The sequence below is a fragment of the Clytia hemisphaerica genome, unplaced genomic scaffold (genome assembly GCF_902728285.1).
Source record: "Clytia hemisphaerica strain Z4C2 unplaced genomic scaffold, Clytia hemisphaerica genome assembly, whole genome shotgun sequence".
Taxonomy (NCBI): Eukaryota; Metazoa; Cnidaria; class Hydrozoa; order Leptothecata; family Clytiidae; genus Clytia; species Clytia hemisphaerica.
The window spans coordinates 1801906-1826527 of NW_027103564.1; the positions used below are offsets into that span (position 1 = coordinate 1801906).

At 35.5% G+C, this 24622-nt stretch overlaps 2 protein-coding genes across 2 annotated transcripts; both read left to right on the forward strand.

The window, feature by feature from the left end:
- The first annotated feature begins 1211 nt into the window (after positions 1 to 1211).
- Positions 1212 to 4081, forward strand: LOC136800892 (uncharacterized). The gene is made up of 4 exons (XM_067057503.1): positions 1212 to 1222; positions 1756 to 2011; positions 2601 to 2796; positions 3387 to 4081. The coding sequence occupies exons 1-4, from the start codon at positions 1212 to 1214 to the stop codon at positions 4004 to 4006; spliced, it is 1083 nt and encodes a 360-aa protein (XP_066913604.1). The 3' UTR covers positions 4007 to 4081.
- Positions 4082 to 11808: 7727 nt separating this feature from the next.
- LOC136800867 (potassium channel subfamily K member 9-like) lies at positions 11809 to 14346 on the forward strand. The gene is made up of 2 exons (XM_067057478.1): positions 11809 to 12366; positions 13127 to 14346. The coding sequence occupies exons 1-2, from the start codon at positions 11874 to 11876 to the stop codon at positions 13978 to 13980; spliced, it is 1347 nt and encodes a 448-aa protein (XP_066913579.1). The 5' UTR covers positions 11809 to 11873; the 3' UTR covers positions 13981 to 14346.
- The last annotated feature ends 10276 nt before the right edge of the window (positions 14347 to 24622 follow it).

Consider the following 24622-nt stretch of genomic DNA (forward strand, 5'->3'; position numbering starts at 1 on the left):
TTTTTGTTGTCTGAGATTAAAGATTGAAGGTTCAATGAGTTTCGCTCTTCAACTTTTTCGAGAAGACATCTAATTAGACCATAATTATTTGAGATGGTTTAGTCAATTATAAACAACTTTTCCCACAGAGATTTGAATATTAAATAGAAAGTATTTTAATAGGGTTTTTCTTTGATGGGGACTGGAAACAAATTCGAATTATAGAAAGATTCGAATTATAGAAAGATTCGAATAATGGACGCTCGAAAAAACTAGAGTTTACTGATCATTGACTAAGAAGGGATTTGAAATTGAACATCAGAAACAAAAAACCAGTTTATTTTCAAGTGGTGCCAGCTATAAATGGTTGGTTATTATATCCAATTTAAATGCTGAACGAGTAATTAAAGAAAAAATCAGATGGTTTGAGATATTTAGATTACAGAAACCTTCTGTGGTCCTTAGTAAAACCTCAAAGTATTTTTGTGCAACAATTTTCCAAAATCGAGATATCAAAATTTGAGATTTTTGGAAAATGTGTTCTTACACGGTTCTTACGTTGAAATTCTATTGTTTTCATCCTAAAAGCCAAAAACTTGTAACTTAAATATATCGAGTTTGGATAATAATTAGGCAAAATAATTAATTTTATAAAAACATCGAAATTCTTAGAAGGCTTTGGATGTTCTTAGCTTTTTGAGTTTTAAGCCTAAAAATGTTCTTAACATGTTCTTATTTTCACCATTTTGTTAGTATTTTTTGTCCATTTTCCTAAAAAATCGGATGTTTTTGAGACCGCAAAGCCTTAAAATGTTCTTAACTTGTTCTTAACATTTTGGCAATCAAAGCCTTTTGTTCTTGTATAAAAAACTTCTTCTTCTATATAAAAAAACGTGACATTAAACGTGTATTAACTATTACCATTGGGAAGGTACTTTTGAGTTTGAAATTTTGAATTTGAAAGATTGAGAAATGAAGAAATAAGAAATGATTTTTCTGTTTGTTTACGAATCGAGAAATAATACTTTTTTTATAATATTTGAACCTCGCTAATTCAAATGTCGTGTTACGTCGTGATTTCCAAAAAGGTAGTAAACATTTTTGTTGACTAACGAAAAAATCGGGAAAACAGAAAAAATAAAATCAAGGGCGAGATAGGCTTCGAAATGAGGAATAAACCAATTATTTAACTTTCTATTTGACCCCGGGGGGGGGGGGGTACTTAGGCAAAAATGGATGATGGGTATGTGCGGACGGTAAGGGTCGGTTTTTTCACCTTTCAAAGTCTCTCTAAGGGTCGGAAAAATCAGAAAGTTTTAAATTAGTCTCTCTAAGGGTCGGAAAGTTCAGGATTTTTAGGAAATTTTTTGATTTCCAGAGAAAAAATTGTAATAAAGTCTGTCTAAGGGTATTACTTTTTTCAAAAATCGAAAAAAAAAAATCAAAAAGTCTCTCTAGGGGTCACATTTTCAGCAAAAATCAGTCTCTCTAAGGGTCGGTTTTCGGAGGTCCCGTACGTACCATACCCCTCATTCGCCAACCCTGGTACCCCTCCCCGGGTATTTGAACTATGACCTAGATTAGAAGTAGAAACCAATTAAGTAGTTAGACGGCTGAGAAGTAAGTGTGAGTCGATAGATATAAGTTTGGCATGAAATTATGGCTAATCCTCGAAGTAAGTTTTTTGGAACATTTGTCCCAGCCAAAGGTGTTTGCTTCCATAATGGCGGCAATGACGTAACTTAACCATAAATGAAAAACCTCTTTTTTTCACAGAGAAAATCAGCAAACAAATCAACCCAAGACAAACCAACCGTCAACATCTATGGCGACGTTAAGAGAACATATCCACGTGTTCAAAATAGAAATCAAGAATTACAGTAAAGCATTACTTTTGATTTTGTTGGTGGATTTCACATTGCTTTGTACTGCAGCATTATGCTTATTCGAGATCGAAGAATGTGGTGATAATGAGAATCCTATACCTCAACCAATTGACCGATACAGAGATTCGCAAAGCACTACTTTCAAGGTATTGAAAAAAAATCATAGTACTTTACGTCCGTCGAGCTAGAGCTACTTTTCAGATATTGAAGAAGTCTACGACCGCGATTGGAGACGACCCGAAGGTTCTCTTTTGATAGCCATTTACCGGAAGGTAGGGGAGGGAGTAACCGTTTCTTCCTAGGTTGATCCTCTTATCTTTGATCGTTTTCTACATGGGTGAGCGTCAAGTAGAGGAATAAAAAGTGGTATTTTTGCAGAAAGTATTAAATAAACCGTAGTGCAGTTGGTAGAGCATCCAGCTACGGTGTGCAAGGTTGTTGGTTCAACTCCCAGCCGGGTCATACCAAAGATTCCCAAAATGGTACTTGATGCCTCTCTGCTTGATGCTCAGCAATTAAGAGAAGGATCAAGGGTAAGTGAAGCAATCCAGGGAGAAATAGTGGCACCCTCCCCTACCTTCGGGTAGAGAGCTATCGAAAGAGGAGCCTTCGAGTCGCCCTCGACTGCGGTCGCAAACTTACTTACTATTAGAGAAAAAAATGAATAAAAATGATTAAAACTATAAATAAAGATATTCTCAGTGTACATTATCTACATAAACACTTATATTTCAGGTTTGTGACAAACTTGCCAGACTTAACGCCACAACAGACAGCGCACACTTAAAGACTGATCTGCATCAAATCTGCCAAAACTTTTTGGAGAAGACACCGATTGTCAACATAGACATTGATAGGATTCAATGTTCATTATCTTGGCTCAAATTCACTAAATGGTTTTATTACACAAACAGCATCAGTAAGGCATTAGGTAAGTTGCCTTGGATTCCTTGCAGATTGCCATTGGACTTTCAAAAATTCGAGTTTCTACTATTCACATCTTTCTATAATTCCAACTAATTCTCAGTTCCCGCCATAGGTAACCCTCTTAAAATACTCTCTATAATCCGAATCTGAAGCATCTGTATTTTGAGTTCCCGTTTGAGTTTGATACATTTTGAGTTTGAATTAGCGAGTTTTTTTGTCCCTGGTCATAGGGGTTTGTTCCTAATATCCATCGAAGAGTCAATTGAAACCTCTTCATAGGGTGTATCGAGTCAAGGAAAAAAGTGCAAAAAAAACAAATCGAAGTTTCAGTGGGCAATAGCTAAACAATCATTTTATCCTAGCATAGTTAAGGTATCGTTAAACCGTTGGCCTGTGTAACTTAAGTGAAAGATTATAATGTCACTTTCGGGCGCCCTTTAACATCCACCTTTTGACCACCACCTTCGCGGACCCACTCTCAAAACTGTCTCAAAATTCTATCTATTTTCTTACTAACCATGTGCGGTTGCGTCCCGCGAAAAAATGTCACGGTTTCTATAATAATACAACACTTCGTTATTTTTCAATTTCTAGGTCAAACACCGCAAATCACTTTATCAGGGAAAGGTAAAGTTTTCGTGATGTTCTATAACGTCATTGCAATCACGTTAAACGTAACCACGTATATCGTAGGATCAATGTTCACGTCAACGGCAGTCAAAATTTGTATTTACGCATTTGAAACGCACGTACTTAAACGAAACGCCGTATTGAACAAACAGACTAAATTCTGTTTCTCTATTCTCGTCCTCTTTATAATTTTCTGGTTGATTCTAGCTGCTTTTTTCGAAACTATTTTCATAGACGATATATCATCATTTTCTGAAGCTTGTTTTCAAACAATGTCCGAAATTATGCTCATCGGGCACCAATTGGATATTTTCGGACACAAAGAACCCTGGGAAATGGTCAACCAGAAACCAGTGGCTTATGGGATTTACATATTGTTACATTACGTTGAAATGTCATTGTTACTTTTACTTCTACAAGAGATTTCAGTGAGATTGATTAGTAAGCGGAGTGGTCTTTGCTGTATTGCGAAGATTTATAATGCCCGCAAAAAGTATAGTGTGACCTGTCCGAAATGTTTAATGGTGGAAAAAGAACTTGAACAAATCGAGAAAATGAAACAATTACAAGAATCAGCAGCATAATAAGATACTGGTGGTGGATGTGATAAGAACCCACAGTCTGTTCCTCTAAAGAATCCTGCATTGTAACACGCATGCGTAATTTTTAAATGTTAAACCATACGTAGTTAATTCCCGTGAAATGGTATCAGCCCCCCCCCCCAGAAATCTGAAGGGCACCTAGGCCAGGTTAGTAGAGGGGGGCTAATGCCTTACAATTCTTTGGGGTTACCTATTCATTAAGGGTACCTAGCTGTCTTGATGGAGGCTTTGGGGGCTGGTTATATTTTCCAAATCTAATATTTCAAAATATTTCAAATTATTGAATTTTTTTACCCCAGCACCTAGTTTCCCATCCAATTTTTCTTTCGTTTCCCATCACGCCATCTTTTGCTATATTTTTCTAATGTGATTGTTTTGATTTACAGCCGCCATCTTTATAGCATAACAACAAAGCTTATTAGCAGGCGTTCATGCGTGAGCATGATTTTAGGAATGACAAAAGAACAAAAAGTGTCAATTCAAAGAAATTATCTGCTGAATAGGGGTACCTAACTCAAAGCAATTTTTCAAGGGGACCTAAATTACTGGGGGCACCCATGCTCAATGGGGCACCTGAAAAGTGGGCTGAAACCATGCGGTGATAACCAAAGAGGAATGAATACGTAGCTGCGGTACAGTCACTTGTTTTTTTTATGAAATTTGTCGTTCTTTTTGTCTATTTTTAGTAAATGCAGGATTCTTTAGATTAACTCCCTTCTAGGAGATAGACAACTTGACTTTGAAACGTGTGGAGAATTAGAACCCAGTAATACACCTTTTCGACCGTAGCCGCCAATTGCCACGCAGGCATTTTTTTGTCCGCTTTATCCCACTAAAACCGTCTCAGTTCTTTTTTCGCACCTATAGACAATAGAAAAATATGTCAAAAAAGAATTGGATAGAGTTTAATGGGATAAAAGTGGCACGCGCCTGGTCGCACGACTACGGTCGAAAAGGTGTATTTTCCAGGAAGGAGCGACGTCAAACAACTAAAGTCGTTGCCTTGACATTCTCAAAGACGAAGAATCTTGACGTCATTTCTTTGTAAATTAATTACCAGTTTAACCAGATAAAATGGTTAAGACAAGATTTTCTGATTTAAAAACTTTTATATATTAGAACATTGATTTTCTATTGTAGAATTTGTAAATTATTTGAAAAATTGACAATTTTTTTTTGCTGACAAAAAAAAATTTTTTTTGTACTAAAGTTGAATCGAATGATTATTTCATAGGTTTTTTTATTTCGAATAAATCGAACTTCAAAATTCATAGCCCGGTGGCTACTTATAGCTTTTTGATAGACTGGATTGGGATGATAAGTGTAATTTGGCCGACTCGACTTTTTGGATTTACTTGAGGTGGTAGCAAAACTAGACAACTAGTTCCAGTCCCTTTTAGCGAAAATCAAACAGAAAACCATGACAAAGAAATAGATTTTTTTCAAACTTTGGAGGTATTTTCAAAGTTTTTGAATATATTTCATTGTTTTAATATAATTTTTGAAAACTAAAGTGAAAAATTTCAAGACGGCAAAATCCTTTATATACTTCACCAGACTCAGCGTCATCAAAATCATCAAAAAGTAAAATTTAGTCAGAAGTAGACTCGGCATCAGTAAAAAAAAATTCAATAGAATGAGAAATGGTCAGAACTGCTTTTTAACCGATTGCTTTTTTTTTATGTTTTACGAATGAATGAGTGAAAAATTAACTCCGGCGAACTCTAGATTCTAGCCCGGCGAATTCTTAGCAAGGACAGTGTATTGATTAGCGTAAATATGTACTTAAGGCAGCGAACGGAACTTTTCAGGCCGGCGAAGTGTAATTTTTCTCGTGCCTTGGACAGGTGAAATTCGCCGTTCGGGGGTCTAGATAAGACCCCTGGTTTTATTTTCTTATATCAGTAACTTGTATTCACAAATCCTCCACAAAATTCGAAAAAGAAGATAATCTGATGAGGCAATTCTATTATCGCCTTTTTAGAAGGCACTTTCGTGGGTTCGAAATGCCGGGTATTATTCCAGTGGTCAAACCAAGGTTTTTTTCGACGGAGACTGGAAATGGATTTTAAATAGCGATTTAGTACATAATCTTGAAATTTCGGTGAATTATACAAAATTTTGAGACAGAATATACCTCTTTATTTACACGGAAATCTGTCTGAGACGGGAGAAGGTTAAACACTTTATCCCGCATCAGTAAGATTCTAGCGATTTCATTGGTCAAAAGTCATCACGCGGAGGTGGAGTATATACCGTATCCTGTCTCCCTCGCGTTCGATTGAGAAAAAAAGAAGACATTGCATATTGACGAATGCGCTTTCGAATGTTTAGTTCAAGATTCGAATGTTTTGTTTTGAAAAGACAGAAAAGACAAGACAAACTCGGCAAGCCTCGCCACCAATACGGTTTTTACTGGCCCTGTTTATCCCGTATCTTACCTCGAGAAGACCGTGTAACTAATAGTATTTATATTCATGAAATTTCAGAATACCACACCCTGGGTGATGTCCTCCAATGCATTGAGAAAAACACTGCTAGAGCCTTGCCTTCACCATTTAGCTACTAGGTAGCTACTAGGCTACATGCGAAGCATCCACCGAAGAGGGACTTCAAAATATCTGTTCTGAAGGCACGTTCCAGCTGGATATGGCGGTCTGTTCTTAGCGAACTAAAGAAAAAAGTCTGTTCTACTGAAGATTGGGAGCAGCTGAAAATAAGTGGTCTGTTTTACTGAAGATTGGGACCAGCTAGAAAATTATGATCTGTTCCACTGAAGATTGGGACCAGCTGGAAAAATATGATCTGTTCTTATAAAAAAATAGTTTGATATTCAAAAAATAAGGTGTCTAAGAATTTCCTATCTGTTCTGAGGGAATTTCAAAAAAGTCAAAAAGTCTTTGAGATCTGTTCTTTTTCTTCTGAATGTGCGGTTGCCTGGAGTGGCAGCTGAAAATTCTCCATCTGTGTAGAACATCTGGAAACTGTCGATCTGTTCGCACAGATATTTAAACTGTTAGCTGGAAATTAAGTTTCTGTTCTTAAAAGTCCTTCAATGTCGAACTGGAATTTAGAGATCTGTTCTTATAAGATTTTGTCAGTTCTGGTAGATAAGAACAGTTAACTCGCATAAAACCGATCCCTGGCAATTTCGTACCTGTTCCGAAAGTTTTTTTACCTCCTAGCTGGAAAAATATAACTGTTCTGAAGTGAAAATTTCTCCCCTGGAAAACGAGGAACTGTTCTTAATTTTGGGGAAATCCTTCCAGCTGGCAAATCAGAACCGATATTTGCAAATTTTAGGTCGGTGGCTGCTTCTGTACATGGTCACCATTATCAGGAATCGAATGTTTAAAAAAAGTCATTGGAACAAAAATGAGCCATGGAACTGTCAATCGATTCAATCGAAAAGATTGATGGATAAATTTTAAATAGGATTTAGATAAAATTCTATGATATAAAAAACATTAAAAACTGGGGATAATTTTTTTAGAGTCGTTAATAATTTACACCATTCACAACTTGATTGAAATCGAAAATATTCAAAACTGCAAGCAAGTAAAGTGTATAGAATTCATTTTTATGACAGTTTGAAATGATGAAAACAGACGAAAGGAAATTATTTCAAGTTTGTTGTGGTTAAAGAGAGAACAGTAGTTACAGGCTCGCATTTTTGATTAAAATTTTAATTGAAATGGTCATTACCAGGAAGAAAATTGTTCAAATGCATGTTGCGGTCGGAGGATATTCCCGGGGAATACTCCCGGGGGGGGGGGGTACTTAGGCAAAAATGGGTGCTGGGTATGTGCGGACGGTAAGGGTCACCTTTTCAGTAAAAATCATTCTCTCAGTTGCCGTGATCTACATCTCAATATTTCGATTTTTTACCCCCCCGCCTGTATATGTTGTGTTTTACCCCCCCCCCTGGACAAGAGTGAAAGAGTCTCCCTGGGCAAGAGTGAAAGAGTCTCCCTGGACATTGTAAACTTAGCACATGAACACAGCATTTTTCTTTTTTGCTTTCTCCTTGCTTTCCTTGGGACCTATTTACTTGCTCAAATGTTTATACTCTACACGTTTTTTTTATAAGAACTATCAAAGTTTTGAAACCTTCGGATGTTCTTAACTTTTTAAGCCTTAAAATATTTCCACTTTTGTGAGTATTTTCGTCCAATTTCCTAAGAAATTGGGTGTTTTAGAGTCAACAAAGCCTTAATATTTCAGCCATCGAAGCCTCATGTTCTTACAAAATATGTACACCAAACCAGCCAAAAAATTCAGGAACTCTACTCCCTTAAACACCTCTTTTGGGAGGGGAGAGGAGAGGTTACGGTGTCAGCTATCCCATGAAGAGAACCAACAGCATACAACAGTGAAAATAAAATGGGCAAAAAGCTAAGCAACTGGGCCTAAACAGCCTAGCACTGAAACTGAACATGAACCGGGAAAGCAAGCAAAAATACCCAAAGAAGAAGCATTTTCGGCATATGTTGGCATCAAAATGTATTTTGGTCGATAAAATGATGAGATAAAAAGCCAGCATTTTTTGGCTCAAAGTCTAAAAGCAACTTTTTAGCTAAGAAATCCGGAAATTCTTAGCAACTCCAGAGCTGAGCCGAAAATTGGTGTTGCTTATATAAAGAAAAATGTGTATCGGGCAAATCTTAATGAAAATCAACCAAAAAGAAAATGTTTATTTTTGGCAAGATTATCTAGTTCTTGTTTGAGTTTGCTAATTTTCGAGGCAAATATACAATTTGTTTCACCAAAGAGGTTTTCTCTATAAGAAATCCAAACAGTGTGAGAGATCGACCTCCAGATCCAACTTGACCAAAGTGAACGAAACTTTTACAGTTGATAAACCGTATGCACGTTTTTTTCATAAGATCATCCAAAGTTTTTGAAGCCTTCGGATATTCTTAACTTTTTGAGTTTTAAGCCTAAAAAAATTCTTAACATTTTCTTGTTTTAATTTTTTTGAGTATTTTTTGTCCATTTTCTTAATAAATCTGGTGTTTTAGAGTTCGTGAAGCCTTAAAATGTTTTTAACTTGTTCTTGGCATTTTTGCCATCGAACTTTTGTATTCTTATATAGTTTGTTCTTATAAAAAAACGTGTATTTTCTTACAGCCAAGTGTGAAATGAAGCTTTGAGAGTTTGAGATTTTAATTAATCACACTTAGCTTAAATGAGAAAACTCGTCTCAAATGGGACGTGAATATGATATCATCTTAAATCGTAGCTTTTCATGTGTACGAAAGCTTAAAAGAGCAACTACTAGATGGTAGGAGAATTCCTCTCATGGTATAAGTATATAAACCTTATTAACGATAAAAATGTTGTTTTAAAATAGTCGTGAAGAATACAAGTTTTACACGTTTTTTATAAGAACATCCAAAATTTTCAAAGCCTCGGGATGCGCTCAACTTTATGAGTTTGAAACCTAAAAATGTTCTCAAAATGTTCTTATTTTCCCCATTCTCGAGTATTTTTGTCCATTTTTTTTTAAATCGGGTGTTTTAGAGTCCGTAAACGAAGCGTTTATGTTCTTATATAGTTTGTTCTTATAAAAAAGAACGTGTATTTAAAGACTAACATTAGAATAATCATTTATTGAGAACATTTCTTCATCTTCACAATGAAGCCAGTGGAAAGACTAGTGGAAGTAGAGAAAAGAAGCTAAAGTAAGTAAGTATATTCATCTGGTGGCTGTCGGAGGAGCCGGGAGTGAGGGAGTCTATCCCCTTTTCTATTTGCGCTAGACCTGGGAGATCGAATGCTGAGGTGGAGCGCCACACCTACTCTCAGCTCCCAGTAACTTACCACCTGGATTAGATTACCCAATCTAAGCTACTCATCCGCTGAGTTGGCGGTGACCGGGAATCGAACCCACAACCCTTAGATTGTAAGGCGAATGCTCTACCGACTGAGCTACCCGGCCAGAAGCTAGAGGCTTCGTTAAATTTAGTTACTTTCAGTAAGTTTTTACCTCCATTACTTTGAGATTTCGAACTTACGGCTTTGAGCGTTTGTCGTAGTAAATCCAACTACCTTATCGGCCTCTTTTACGCCGGCCCTAATTTAACGTTGGCCCTTATTATGCCACGAGCCCAAGAATAACGCCAATAAGGACCGGTGCAAAAAGGGCCGATAAGGTATATTATCTGACACTCAATGTAGAAATTTTCTTCCAACACGTTAAAGCTTTGAAAGTCGGGAAAATTATGGAAGGATTAGGGGATTGTGGGGTCCAACCAAAAGATTATCATGCTTACACACAAGGGTCGTTGAGTCCGACTGGATATGCGGCACATCAAAGGCAGACTATCATTCCTCTCCGATGGGAAATTGGCTCGCTTTCTTTGGAGCTTTAAGCGTTGGCAGATAAATTTAACTACACATAGAATACACTGTTTATTTTTTATAAGAACAAGCTATATAAGAACAAAAGGCTTCGATGGCCAAAATGTTAAGAACAAGTTAAGAACATTTCAAGGCTTTGGGGACTCTAAAACACCCGATTTCTTAGGAAAACGGACAAAAATGCCCACAAAATGTTGAAAATAAGAACATGTTAAGAACATTTTTAGGCTTAAATCAAAAAGTTAAGAACATTCGAAGGCTTCAAAAAATTTGGATGTTCTTATAAAAAACGTGTACAGAAGGTAGATTGAGACTTGTCGTGACTACAATTACCAACACAAATAACAACAAATCTTTTTTAATTATTTTAATGAATAATCACAAACAAACACGAGATTTCAAATTTGGAAATAAACTTTCATATAAATTAAAAAAGTGCGACAACATACGATATTCTAAGGCGTGAATTATTATGGTCAGAAACTATTAGAGTTTTTTCTCGTTATAACCTTGAGACGCAAAATAAAATGTTTTTGGTAAAAAAATGCAACATACAAAATGCAACTTTGAGGTAAATCGCACTTTGCGAACAAGCGTCAGACACGGCAAATTAAACGGAAAGCTGGAGTCGAATCTCCTATGTCAGATTTGTAAAAGCCACTTATTTACCGCGTGGTTTTTACACAAACGCTGCATGAAAAGTAACATTTACGACAAGAATTTAAAAAATATAAAAATGCGAAAACAAAGAATGTACGACATTAAATCCGTCATCCGAGTCTTTCTTTACCGAGTTTATGTATGTGTGTTTTTCTGCAACGGTGACGGTAAGGTTCTATTTTTCCTAAACCCTGACAAACTGAGGACGACGGTAAATCAGCACTTTTACCGTTCTCGATTTTGCGGGGCAGAACTGCGGGTTTTTTCAAATCGTTTCAGTCACTTTACCGTCCTCCAAAAGCGCAAATACATTAACTCTTTTTTTGTCTTGCTTGTGGAAGGTTGAAGATTCGCTTCCTGCCTTCGGTTTGATAGTCAATAGTCAGGCGGCATTCAGTTGAATGTATATCTCGATGGAGTAAACGGAACTAAAGTTTGTTCGAGTCATGAAAAATACACGGGTTGCAAAATTATATCAATACTATCAAAACACGTGATTACTCGAGTAATCGAGTTCGAGTGATTTTATTCCCATGTTAACTTTATTAGTGTCAATAAATTCGAACCAATCAGAAATAAATGTCATGTAACAAGCACATAAAAATTTCGAGTAAAAGCGTGATTTGTCGCAACCTGTCTATTCGACTTATTGAGACTTTTCAGTTTAACTGAAGGGTTAATAGATCCCCTTCGAGGAGACATACGAGTTATGGAGATTCGAGTTATGGAGACTTTCATGTATCATTTTTTATTTTAGTATAGATAAAGATCTATCTTCAACATGTCTGGCTGAGCTCCAAAGTTAATTAAAAAAAACAAAAACAAAATGAAGCACCAATCACGATTTCACTCTGACGAATTTTACACTAACGCCTGTACGTACTACAACAAAGAGATTCAAAAGTTCAAGAGTGAGATCTGGACCAACCTCAGGAAGCTTGGTATTAGATTCATCGTATTGGTAACTTATCTAGTCCTTGGCAGTTTATTATTCTTCTACATCGAGCACTGTTACCATGTGGTACCGGCCCCAGCCCACCGGCTTCTAGAAAAGGGATTCTATCAGCTCTGCAACAAAGTAAACACCTCAAGAACAACACAGAATTCAGAACAAAATGAGAACATTTCATCATCTGGAATATCACTAGAACAACTTATGAACACCACTTCTTCTTCATCTTCTTCTTCATTATTTGAACAAGAAATACGAACAATATGTGAAGATGTATTGAAACAGGTTCCGCAGTATAGGTGTGATTTGTCTTTCGATAATTTTATGAGATGGATGGAGTATGTCATCACAGTTGCTTTTACAATAGGTAGGGGGACTTCTGTTGATCTGTTAGAGCACATAGCAGTGGAGAGCATGATGGATAAAAAATATGGATACAGTAAATGTACAATATTTTGATAAATCTTCTTTCAGCTAACTACGTTTGATGTTGAATTTTAAGAGTTCATAACTAGCGCCCCATTATGGATAGAGTGAAAAAGACTAGAACCGAGACATGTGAGATTAAATGTCCGGTAACCGATTAATGTAAACAAAAGCAAAACGAAATTCTTGATCTCTTATTGAATACACTTGTCAAACAGTAGAATCTCTACTTTACGCGTACAAACATTCGCGAATAGAAACTTTTACGAATCTGAATAAAACATCTTTTTCGCAATCATAAACTTTCGCGATTAGCCTTTGAAGAATTTCCTTTCGCCAGAAGGACTAAATTTTGTAGATTCTGCTCGCCAAAGTTTGTGCGCCTAAAGAAGTATACTACCCTCTATCTCGTACTAATTCTTTGATTCCTCGAATCGTGATCTCTCGAATCGTGATCTCTCTAAGCTAAGTTCTTTTCTGTATCTTATATCTCTCTAATTCGGATTCCCCCTATCTCAAACCAAATATTTTATCCATATAGGAATGCGTTTTCAAGCCGAAATCCCTTCTTTATCTCGAATTTTCAAAATTATGTCACAATGAATTAAATTCCGTAAAACTATTTTGTAAATAATTATCTGCCTCGAACAATTCTTTTAGTCCCCACAAAATCAAAATTTTATTTCCTTCTTTCATTGCAGGCTACGGATACGTAGTATGTCATTCGTCGACCGGCAAAATAGCAACAATATTTTACACCCTGCCAGCCATCGCTGTCACCATTCGATTCTACGCATGCGCGGGCGAAATATTGGCCGCCCTTACCAACATACTGATCATCAAGTTTGAGCTGAAGTGTCTAAAACGTACCTATATCCAGTATTTGCGAGGCAAAACCGTCTCATTATTGGTCATTCTTTCGATTATGTTTTGGGCTCTGATTGTAGTTGCTAATATACCGTTGATGGGTCCAGCTGAAGGGACATTGTTGGATTACATTTACATGAGTTTCATGACCCTGACCACGATCGGGTTCGGTGACTTTTCATATTCTTTTCATCACTCAATAGAAAAACCTCACGTTTTCATCTCAACGTTTATTCTTTACATCCTAGCCGTTGGAGCACTTGCTTCGGTGTTTACGGAACTCAGTCAGGTAGGAACTAAACCTGAATTAGAAAACGACGTCAAAGGGATGCACGAAATTAAAAACATGCTAAAACAACGACATCATTCGAATAAAAAATCAACAACGAAATCACGTGATTCGAAAAAGACAATAGAACGGTTGTCACCGATTGGACGAGAGCAGAATAAACAAAATGTGAGTGTTCGAGAGTTTGATAAACAGTATGCTATTGGCCAAGGAAAGAACAATGAAGATTACGTCATTCCTTTTAGTTTTCTGAATACAAACAATGATGTTAACCCGGCGGATAATGATCGAATGCAATGTTTAGAAGAAATAAGGCGTGACATGGATATGAGATGTCAGAGAGTGACAGAAACTGAATTATATATAGGTTGTAATAAAGGGAGTGGTGTTTGCTATTGAGTGCAATACCTGGGGCGGCACAAGGTAAGCAACCTACCATAAGTGCGACCCCTGAATCCTATTTTTACCTGGGGGTATTTTACACCAACCTGGCACTATTTGGCTTAGAGACTCCCTGAATTTTTTTTTAAAGTACATAAAACCTTCCTTTTGGCTCACATAATCTTAAAAAAATCCCTCTTAAGAACGCTTTTTCAGCCTCCCCAAAAAGCACTGTAATCTACTCGAATTTAGACAGATTTTCTCTGCACTGGGTCCGAAAGCGAAACTTTTATGGACCTACCTGGTTATGCATTTAACACATATATAATTGATATCTACGTGAGTGTGACCATTAAAACAATCATTCAGAACACAAATAGTGACGATCTAATAAAATTCGTTGTTTTTTTCTTATAAAAAACACGTTTAGAAACCAAAATTTCATGCTCAAACACAAATATTTTTTATATTCAAGACTTTGTGAGCAAAAAAAAAATATATCTCATAAAAAAATTGAGTAATTTGGCTGCGACTATTGATGTTTGCTTATTAATAATGATTCTTATAGATAAAGATGCATTTTTTTTGCGAAAATCTGCTAGAGCCATCTTTTACCTACTTTCACATGCAAAAAATCAGATAAAAAGTAATGATCCAATATTATAATTTCTAATCTCTATCAGAATGCTACGTATTGTTAAAAATACATCTATCTCTATAGACCAGCCTCTTTCTCAGACATTTGCACTATATAGCGTCGTAACCACTGATCTTGAATTAGTTGACTGGAACGCACTTCCTATAATAATGTAAGCGTGTCCGGCTTTTGAGCTGACAACACTGAACTTTATATATCCCTGGACCAAGCTATATCCACCATATTTGATCGAAGTTTTTTTTTTAATTGGTATCCGCAAAGAAGCCAGTGCAGTGTTAAAAATTAACGTTTAACGGCGCTACTTCATCAAAAGTTTTCGAGGAAAAGTAGATCTAGCGCTCTCGATGCATTTACACAGCTATTGAGTAGTGCCACCATTAGGGTACCACTTTTCAAAAAACTTCGGTCAAAGATTTTGGTTGGTCGGGATTGAGAAACTTGGTCCAGGGTATAAAAAGGTCAGTGGTTGACAAGTCCAGCGTGTTGTTTTCATTTCTGGTTGTCATAACTACGGAGTTTGCATGCTTTGAACTTTTTGAAACTGAAATGTTCGAAAAATGTGAATGTAAGTGTGAATAGAAAACAACAAGACTGGTCGACTTTTAAAACTGTACAAACTTTTACTGTAAATCTGTAGGCGGTTAGACAATCTAGTGTGTAGTGATTATCTGTGGTTGAAATTATATACTCCATCGCGGAAGCGACTAACTCAGACAAAGCAAAAAGTAATGGAGGGAACAAAATTTTAGTTTATACAAACTAAACCCCCATAACAATAATCGTATTATCATATAACGCATATACTACTGTATTACACGCATTATAAACGACTTCAGTCTACCATTGAGAAGACTTTGTTTAATTTCTATACTCAAAAACCTTACAAATTTAGGAAAATTTTGAAACCATTTAAAAATGTAAAATACTTGAAGTAATCAAACTCGTTATTTATAATTTCAAGTTCTCTTTAGACCTAGGTAAAATATTGAGAGGGGTTTGTCTAAAGAATCCTACATTTACTAGAAATAGAGAAAAAGAACGATAAATTTCATAAAATACGACAAATTTTGCCGTCCACAACCCCGACCCGTGTACACCCATACAAATCTATTCCTCTTTGTATTTCACGGGAATTAACTACATATGGTTTTAAAGAACGACAAATTGTGCATGCGTGTTACAATGCAGGAGTATTTAGATGAACAGACTGTGAGGTCTAAATCGTTATGAAAAAATGCTGAGATTGCGAAAAGATTGCAGTTTTTAAAACGAGTCATCAAAACAAAACAGCGCACGTTACGTTAGTTGATTTTTTTTCATTTAACAGCGAAATGTCTTTTTTCTAAAACTACATTATATAGACCATCAATGTAGAACACTTCGAACACTTCGACGTTAAAAATGCTGGAAAAGAAATAAAACGAATGGTCCGTACTTTAAATAGAGCAAGTAGATAATTTGCATTACTTCTGAGAGATCAGCGGCCAGCTTCATACAAATATAAATTGACTTTAAGGAACAACTTCTAGACCATTGAGGCTAATTTAGTTCGAGACTATAAGCGAGTGCTGACAAAGATAAATGACTTCACTAACTCATTGTAAGGCACGTTTAGGGCAAACTAGCGATAAGGTGGCTATAGATATCAACAAAGTCATTAACTTTGCCAAAAGTGTGTTTGATTAAGTATAGAATATATTGGAATTTCGCTACTTCGAACTTCTTTTATCCGAAACCTTCTAATTCGAATTCATTCTCAGTTCCCATCAAGGGGAAATCATCGTAAATTGTTCTCTTTAATTCGAATCTCTCTGTATTTCGAACAAATAAGATTTCCCGCTAAGGATAAGGTGGATTAAAATACCTACAAAAGCCTATTATAATGTATAAAGTGCATCGTTGTTCGTTATCACTGCTAGTGTAAAATAAATAAAAATTTACAATACCCATATAGTTTAAAATGAAAAAAACTGAACAAATTTATGGTATTATGTGCTGAATTATAATACTGTTCTCATGAAATGTTTAATCACTTCTTTTCGGCACCGCCCTCTTCGTTGGATACAGATGACCTTTCTGAGAAGGCTCCAAGATTCATGTTTCCAAATGGTGGGTCCTCTTCCAAATCATCTACGCCATTAACTACAACAATTTGGATTGGCGGTGTTGTATCCTCCAGTAATCCCGCTTCGATAAAAGCTTCGTGAATAGGATCATCTGTGCGCCGTATTGTTTCCACTGAATGACAGTATGCAAGTATAACCACTGTTGGAGAAAAAGCTTTCAATTTGGCTGCCAATTTTTCATTTCTCTGACCATAATCTCCCAGATCAGCCAAATCTATAACTTCGAAAATCATTTTGTTGGTCCGTGGATCTGTTTCCAGTTCCTCCTTATCAAGCTTGTCATTGTGATAGAACTGAGGTTCCTTATATAGCTCAACATTATTTAAAGCAGTTTTGAACTTGTTGCCTTCTTCTATTTTTCCGTGTGTGCCAGACAGTATCACAACTTTTGTTTTCGCCTCGTTTTGTATTTTCAATTTTTGTAGATTTCCAAGGAATTTCTTTTTCCACCATTTTCCTTTGTTCTCTCTTGTTGCAGAAAACAAAATACTTGGATCCAATTCTTCAACAGTCATACAACCTGATGAATAGCTGGTATTTGTGTCCATAGTTTTATTTATTAAATTTATTTTTCTAAAAGTGATAAAAAGAACTCAATCATACAATTTGAGGAATATGAATAGAAAATTACAGAACAAGATTTCATCATATTTGGTGTCATACACGTTCTTTTTTATCAGAACACCCAAAATTTGGCTTATTTTTTTAGCAATTTTCAGCCTAAAATGTTCTTAAATGCGTTCTTAATTTTTCGGACTACTCTAAATCGACAATATCATGTAATATAAAGAGCACTCTCGAAAATCGGTTAAGTTAGGTTAAAACTGCTTGAAAAGAGGAAAAAATTGTAGTTTCTTGTCATTTTTTTCCAAACAGAGGCTGGGCATGTTCTTGCGATGTTCTTAATTTTTCAACGAATTTCAGCCTGAATGTTCTTATAAACTGGGTTCTAATAAAAAAAAACGTGTAGATAAAAAACTTTTTAGTTTTAAAACATTTTAAAGTTTTTGAATATTGATTTAATATTGACAAGTATATCACGGGCTTTAGGACTATAGACCGAAACTTTTTAAATGACCGAAAATCAAGATGTTGACCAATTATAAAATTCTCAAGGCTTTTTTTTAACAATTTGGATAAAGTTTTTAGTGTACTTCATGAATCTGGAATAAAAAATAAATTTACAAGGTTTATCCAGGCTTTTATAGGGCTGAAAATATATAACACATCGCCCAAATTTGGCAATTTTTTTCGATATTCTGCTTCGAAATTTACGATATTTACGCCGAAACATCACAGCGATCTCGTTTCGGAAATTCAAAAAGCTCTTCTCACAAATTATTTTCTCTTTCATGAAAACGTTCTGTAAGATTTAGAAATTTGTTCCAATAAATCAGAATTGTAATTACAAAACCCTTTTCCTAAAGAAAATGAGACTTATTTTTTAATTGCACTGCCTTGGTAACCTAATTGACCAAAAAATCAACAAAAAGACACAAAATCAGAGTGAACAAATCACAGAACAATTTTTTTACAAAACTTGTTGCTATTTTTTTTTTAGTTTGACCCTATAACAAGTTATTCTGCGTTAATTATATGGTCAAAAAAAGAATTGAAGAACACTCAATCGCTATTCTTTTCGAAACTTATAAAAACATTCGAAACTATAAAAAAACATTCGACTGACACTCTTATTCTGATTGGCTTAAAAATTTCGTACGATATTTTGTTAACCAATCAAAATATCGTACGATACTTTTCTTTCAACCAATAGAAATTTTTGTTTACATCAGGGCGATTACAAAAAAGCGGGGCTACTACGGATTTATCGCCCCGCTCGTCCTTTACAAATCTAAGCTAAATGTACTAGGTAATCAGCCGTATAATTAAGAAAGAAAGAACCAGCTGCGCTGGAAGGTCAGTCTGAAATGCTAAGTAAGATAAGAAGAAGATTAATTAAAACTCTAATCGCACGATGGGTTATTTTTTCTTATTTGGCACGCCCTCAAAGAGAGCAATTAATCGTTAATTGCATCCTGTAGAGAGCAATTAATCGTTAATCACACTCTCCAATGCCGCGCCAATGTTTACAAAATTGATTTTAATGTTTTTTCTTACATTTTTTTTGCATCGAACGTTTTAATTGCATTCGAAATTCATTTTGTGAGAAAGAAAATCAATAAACAACAATAAAAGAAAGACATAAAGAGAAGAGAAAAATATAAAACTCTCAGTGTAATTTTTGTAATTTACTTTCCTAACTGGGAAAAAGTAGTGAAAGCCATTGTGCGATTAGCTTGTAATCACATAATAACTCGTACAATTCGAAAATTGCACTCGTGATTTTTTTTGTTTCGAATTTTCCTCGTCCTTTCGGACTCGGAAAATTAATAACAAAAAAATCACTCGTGCAATTATATTCGAATTGCACTCGTTATCATGTGATTACATATACAAAGCGGTATTAAATTCGCTAAATCCTCTGATACGTGTTTTCTCAAGATAATTTCCATAGAGAAATGACGTGGGTTTCTTTTGCTATAAAACGATCTTTAAAGGCCGGTCTCCACTTTCGCGCGAAATGGGAGACAGTTTTTTCTCAACTTTTTTGCCTGCAGAAAAGATTACGTTATAAAAAAGTTTCGCACGAACAAAAGAAAGTTGTAGGAAGTTCAACTTTTTTCAACCGTTACACGTTTTATTTTTTATAAGAACGTCAAAAATTTTCGAAGCCTTCGGATGTTCTTAGTTTTTTGGATTTGAAGCCTAAAAATGTTCTTAAAATGTTCTTATTTTCAGCATTTTTTGAGCATTTTGATGTAATTTCTTAAGAAAATGCATGTTTTTAAGTCTCCGAAGCCTTAGAATGTTCTTAGAATGTTCTTAAATTTTTGGGCCTCGAAGCCTTATGTTCTTATATAGTTTGTTCTTATAAAAAAAAACGTGTACGCCAAAATAGAAAAAAATTAATAGTTCACAGAATATAGTTATATGTCCTTGTTTTTACTTTGGGCTGCACATACGGTCGTTTTTTAATTTGAGTACCCTCCCCAGTGCGGTGCGAAAAATTCTACTCTTGGGTCCATTTAAGAAGGTTTTTCATACAACGGAGGGCGTGAATAAGTGAGCCGGATCACAACCAGGCATGCTTTTGCTTTGCTTAGGAGGAACTCAAAATGTTAAGTTATATTATACTTACTTTTTTTAGGCATTATGGAAATATTCGAACGTGCGCAACGCACTGGGCCTCAACTTTAGTGGCTTCAAATCATTCATGTAGACCCCCAGATATTCACCCAAAATGAACAAGTGTGCCAAATTTCAACCAAATCCGATCATTTTGGAGGCCTGTAGACTGCTCCAAAGCTTTAGCCTCGTTTTGGCAAAAAACTCGTTCCCAGGCCCCAAAAATCAAAATTTTTGAAAAATGCAAAAAGCAACCCCAGATATTCACCCAACGAACAAGTGTGCAGAATTTCAGCCAAATCGAAGAATTATTGAAGTCTCCAGGCTACCCCAAAGTTTTAACCTCGTTTTGGCGAAAAACTCGTGCCCAGGCCCAAAAAATCAAAATTTTCAAAAAATGAAAAAAAAACACCCCCAGATATTCACCCAAGGAACAAGTGTGCAAAATTTCAGCCAAATCGAACAATTTTTGAAGTCTCCAGGCTGCCCCAAAGTTTTAGCCTCGTTTTGGCGAAAAACTCGTGCCCAGGCCCCAAAAATCTAAATTTTCAAAAAATGAAAAAAACACCCCCAGATATTCACCCAAGGAACAAGTGTGCAAAATTTCAGCCAAATCGAATAATTTTTGAAGTCTCCAGGCTGCCCCAAAGTTTTAGCCTCGTTTTGGCGAAAAACCCGTCCCCAGGCCCCAAAAATCTAAATTTTCAAAAAATGAAAAAAACACCCCCAGATAATCACCCAAGGAACAAGTGTGCCAAATTTCAGCCAAATCGAACAATTTTTGAAGTCTCCAGGCTGCCCCAAAGTTTTGGGACATACACACAGACACCATAGCACACGAAAAGTCCATAGTGAGGACCTCATTCGCAACCCGTTAAAGTGAGGACCTACACAAAAAAGTCTATATCTTTAAATTAATGCAACCCACGGTAATAAAATTTTAGGTGGGGTTAGAGTAGACACTAATACGTAAAACAGCCCTAATAACACACCCCTATCTTTTAATTCAAAAATCCGTTATACCAAGGACCTGTGTCTATTTTTTCGTTTATAAGTACCCGTTAAAGTGAGGACTTCCCGGATTTCAGAAAATTCGTGTGTACAACCCTATGGGCACGCAACGTCTTATGGACATTCAATGGACGCCTTTAAGACCTTTGGACGTCCTAGAAACGTACATTAGACGTCCAAAAGACGTTTGTGCCCACTGGGAAACATGCAATCTGAGGACTTGAGTAAATGTTAATTATTAGTGATAGTCTGATTTGGTGTATAATGGAGGGTTGAGCACGAGTTTGTTGCGATGTAGTCAGAAGTAATTTTTAGAGATTTTAAATCAAACTTCTTATAGGATATTTGTGGGGTTTTTCCACTAGTCAGGAAGCATTTTCATCCTCAGGGCATAAGTCACTGTCTGGTAAAGAATAAACATCAATCTTTAGAGATTTCTCTTTCATAATACGGCAGGGACATTATGCTTCAATAAACTTAAAAAAAAATCTTTTGTGCGAATTAATCAGACATTAATCTGAAATTGCACCGCTAAGGCTCGATGAGAGAGGAGGTGCTCTGCAAGGGTCTAAAATTTAAGGAAATACGAAATTTATGGTAAACTTCAAAAAGTTTGTCCTTAACAAGGCAAATATTATCGAAAAATTACACCAGGCGAGCCATAATGATAGATTTTTAGACAATTCTTTCCTGGGTCGGTTTTTAAAGACCTTAATTTTGGCCGCGCACGGTCGTTTCTAGAAAAAGCAAATTCAGGTTTTTTAAACAAAAAAATTTTTGGACGTCAAAAATGACATTTTTTGTTACGTTTTATTTTTGAGCCGTCTGTAAGTGATCTGGAAAAAATGGACGTGTAAATACAGACTTAAGGCGCTATCGGATTGAGGCTTTAAATCATTTAACAATTTGTAGTTGATTGAGTCAATGAATTTGTCGTACTTTGTTATAAAATTCGTAAATCACACCTCACAACTCTCATAGGAGCTAAATTTTCTCGTCTCAATAACTTTACTTATTGGTCAGCCAAGGGGACCCTTCAAATCCCTTCCGCGATTTTTTTCCCTCTGGTGGTCGTCGTCGTTAAGACTACTAAGTTTAAATCCTTTTCGGATTATTTTCGGAAAACAAGTTATCGGGAAAACTTTCATTAATAGAAATTAAAAATTAGAATAGAATAGAATTAAAACATCATTAATAGATCTGATACTAACAAATGAAGAACACCAAGTCAATGACATCCAATACCTAGCTCCTCTAGACAAGAGTGACCACAGTGTGCTTTCTTTTTTATGTGAATGCTTTTTTGACCCGAAAGTCTTAACCGAGAGGTTTAATTATAATAAAGCAGATTTTACAGATTTTACAGATTTTAAAGTCGGCAAAAATCGGCCAAAAGTACCCAAAAAGGCGATTTCGGGCTATCGAGTTCACCCCGAACGCGTGAATTCTGAGCCAACTAGAAATGGTATAAACTCCAAATTTGGCAGGGAACTTTCCCTCGTCACCCTGAAGACTCCCTCAAAATTTGAGCTCGATTGGCACGCGTTCGGGATGAACCCGATAGCCCGAAATCACCTTTTTGGGTATTTTTGGCCGACTTTTAAGACGAAATGAAAGGTTGCCACGGGTCAGGGCACACTTTGGGAAGGCCCAGGAACAATTTAGAACCCAGTGGAGTGGATGCAGCGTTCGGGCGGGCCCAAAGTCCGGGGTCTGGTAAAGTCAGTTTGACGACTTACAGGTGCTTCTGGGTAATTTTCTCCTCGTCTGAACAGAAAAACATTTTATGGAAAAAAAGAGGAAAAATTGCAATAAATCAGCAAGTCCAAAAGGCTATCAGAGATCAACGGTACGGTACGAACAGAGAAGAAATATGTAGAACCGAGTATGTCAATGCACGTAATCAGACCAAAAGATAACACAAGTCAAAAAAAATGTTGACTTAAAAACTATTACAACTTTAACCAACCACAAGCTTTCTTGATCATTCAAAATTAATGGTATTTTACTAAAATTTAGATAAAATTCTTGGGTTTCAAACATTACAGAACCTCAGGTGAAAATTCTATATTTTCAGTTCCTCAATTTGTAGTGTGTCAAAGTTACAATGCAAAATCAAGGAAATTTTCAATCTGAATTTCGATCAAAACTGAGGTCCTCACTTTGCAAAAGATCTGTATTTAATCTTTTATGGCTACTTTCATTTAGATTCGCGTTGCCATCATCTTTTCTAAGATGATTTTATCATGCTAGGAACATCTTACATGTTGACTTAAAAACAATTACAACTTTAACCAACCATAAATCATCTTGATCATTCAAAATTCATGGTATTTTACTAAAATTTTGGTAAAGTTCTTGTGTTTCAAATATTACAGAAGCTCTAAAAATCGTAAATATATTCTGGATGTAATTATTGACATTTTAATCATCATTACTTATTCCTGTTTGAAAGATGTAGGTAAAAATACAAAATGACTTCAGGTCCTCACTTTGTAGTGTGTCAAAGTTACAATGCAAAATCAAGGAAATTTTCAATTTGAATTTCGATCAAAAGTGAGGTCCTCACTTTGCAAAAAAGGTGTGTTTTAATCTTTTAAAGCATAACTTTCAGTTAGATTGGCAATGCCATTGTCATTCTAATATAATTTTATCACGCTAGGAACATCTTAAATGTTGACTTAAAAACAATTACAACTTTAACCAACCACAAACCATCTTGATAATTTAAGATTAATAGTATTTCACTAAAATTTAGATAGAATTCTTGCGTTTCAAACATTACAGCAGCTCTGAAAGTCAGAAATTTATTCACCATGTATAACTTAAGTAAAAATGCAAAATAATTTCAGGTCCTCACTTTGTAGTGTGTCAAAAAAACAATGCAAAGTCAATGAAATTTTCGATCTGAATTTCGATCAAAACTAAGGTCCTCACTTTGCAAAAAATGTGTGTTTAATCTTTTATGGCTACTTTCATTTAGATTCGCGTTCCCATTGTCTTTTCTAAGATAATTTTATCATGCTAGGAACATCTTACATGTTGACTTAAAAACAATTACAAATTTAACCAACCATAAATCATCTTGATCATTCAAAATTCATGGTAATTTACTAACATTTTGGTAAAGTTCTTGTGTTTCAAATATTACAGAAGCTCTAAAAATCGTAAATATATTCTGGATGTAAGTATTGACATTTTAATCATTATTAATTATTCCTGTTTGAAAGATGTAGGTAAAAAGACAAAATGACTTCAGGTCCTCACTTTGTAGTGTGTTAAAATTACAATGCAAAATCAAGGATATTTTCAATCTGAATTTCGATCAAATCTGAGGTCCCCACTTTGCAAAAAATGTGTGTTTAATCGTTTATAGATACTTTCATTTAGATTCGCTTTGCCATTGTCTTTTCTAAGATAATTTTATCATGCTAGGAACATCTTACACGTTGACTTAAAAACAATTACAAATTTAACCAACCATAAATCATCTTGATCATTTAAAATTCATGGTATTTTACTAAAATTTAGGTAAAGTTCTTGTGTTTCAAATATTACAGAAGCTCTAAAAATCGTAAATATATTCTGGATGTAATTATTGACATTTAATCATCATTACTTATTCCTGTTTGAAAGATGTCGGTAAAAATACAAAATGACTTCAGGTCCTCACTTTGCA

Bases quoted from the DNA above. Each gene is read 5' to 3' on its own strand.
- LOC136800892 (XM_067057503.1), top strand. The intron at 2,012-2,600 runs GTATTGAAAAAA...CTTATATTTCAG, and splicing joins CGCAAAGCACTACTTTCAAG to GTTTGTGACAAACTTGCCAG. The intron at 2,797-3,386 runs GTAAGTTGCCTT...TTCAATTTCTAG, and splicing joins CAGCATCAGTAAGGCATTAG to GTCAAACACCGCAAATCACT.
- LOC136800867 (XM_067057478.1), top strand. From the start codon at position 11,874: ATGAAGCACCAATCACGATTTCACTCTGACGAATTTTACACTAACGCC. The intron at 12,367-13,126 runs GTAGGGGGACTT...CTTTCATTGCAG, and splicing joins CACAGTTGCTTTTACAATAG to GCTACGGATACGTAGTATGT.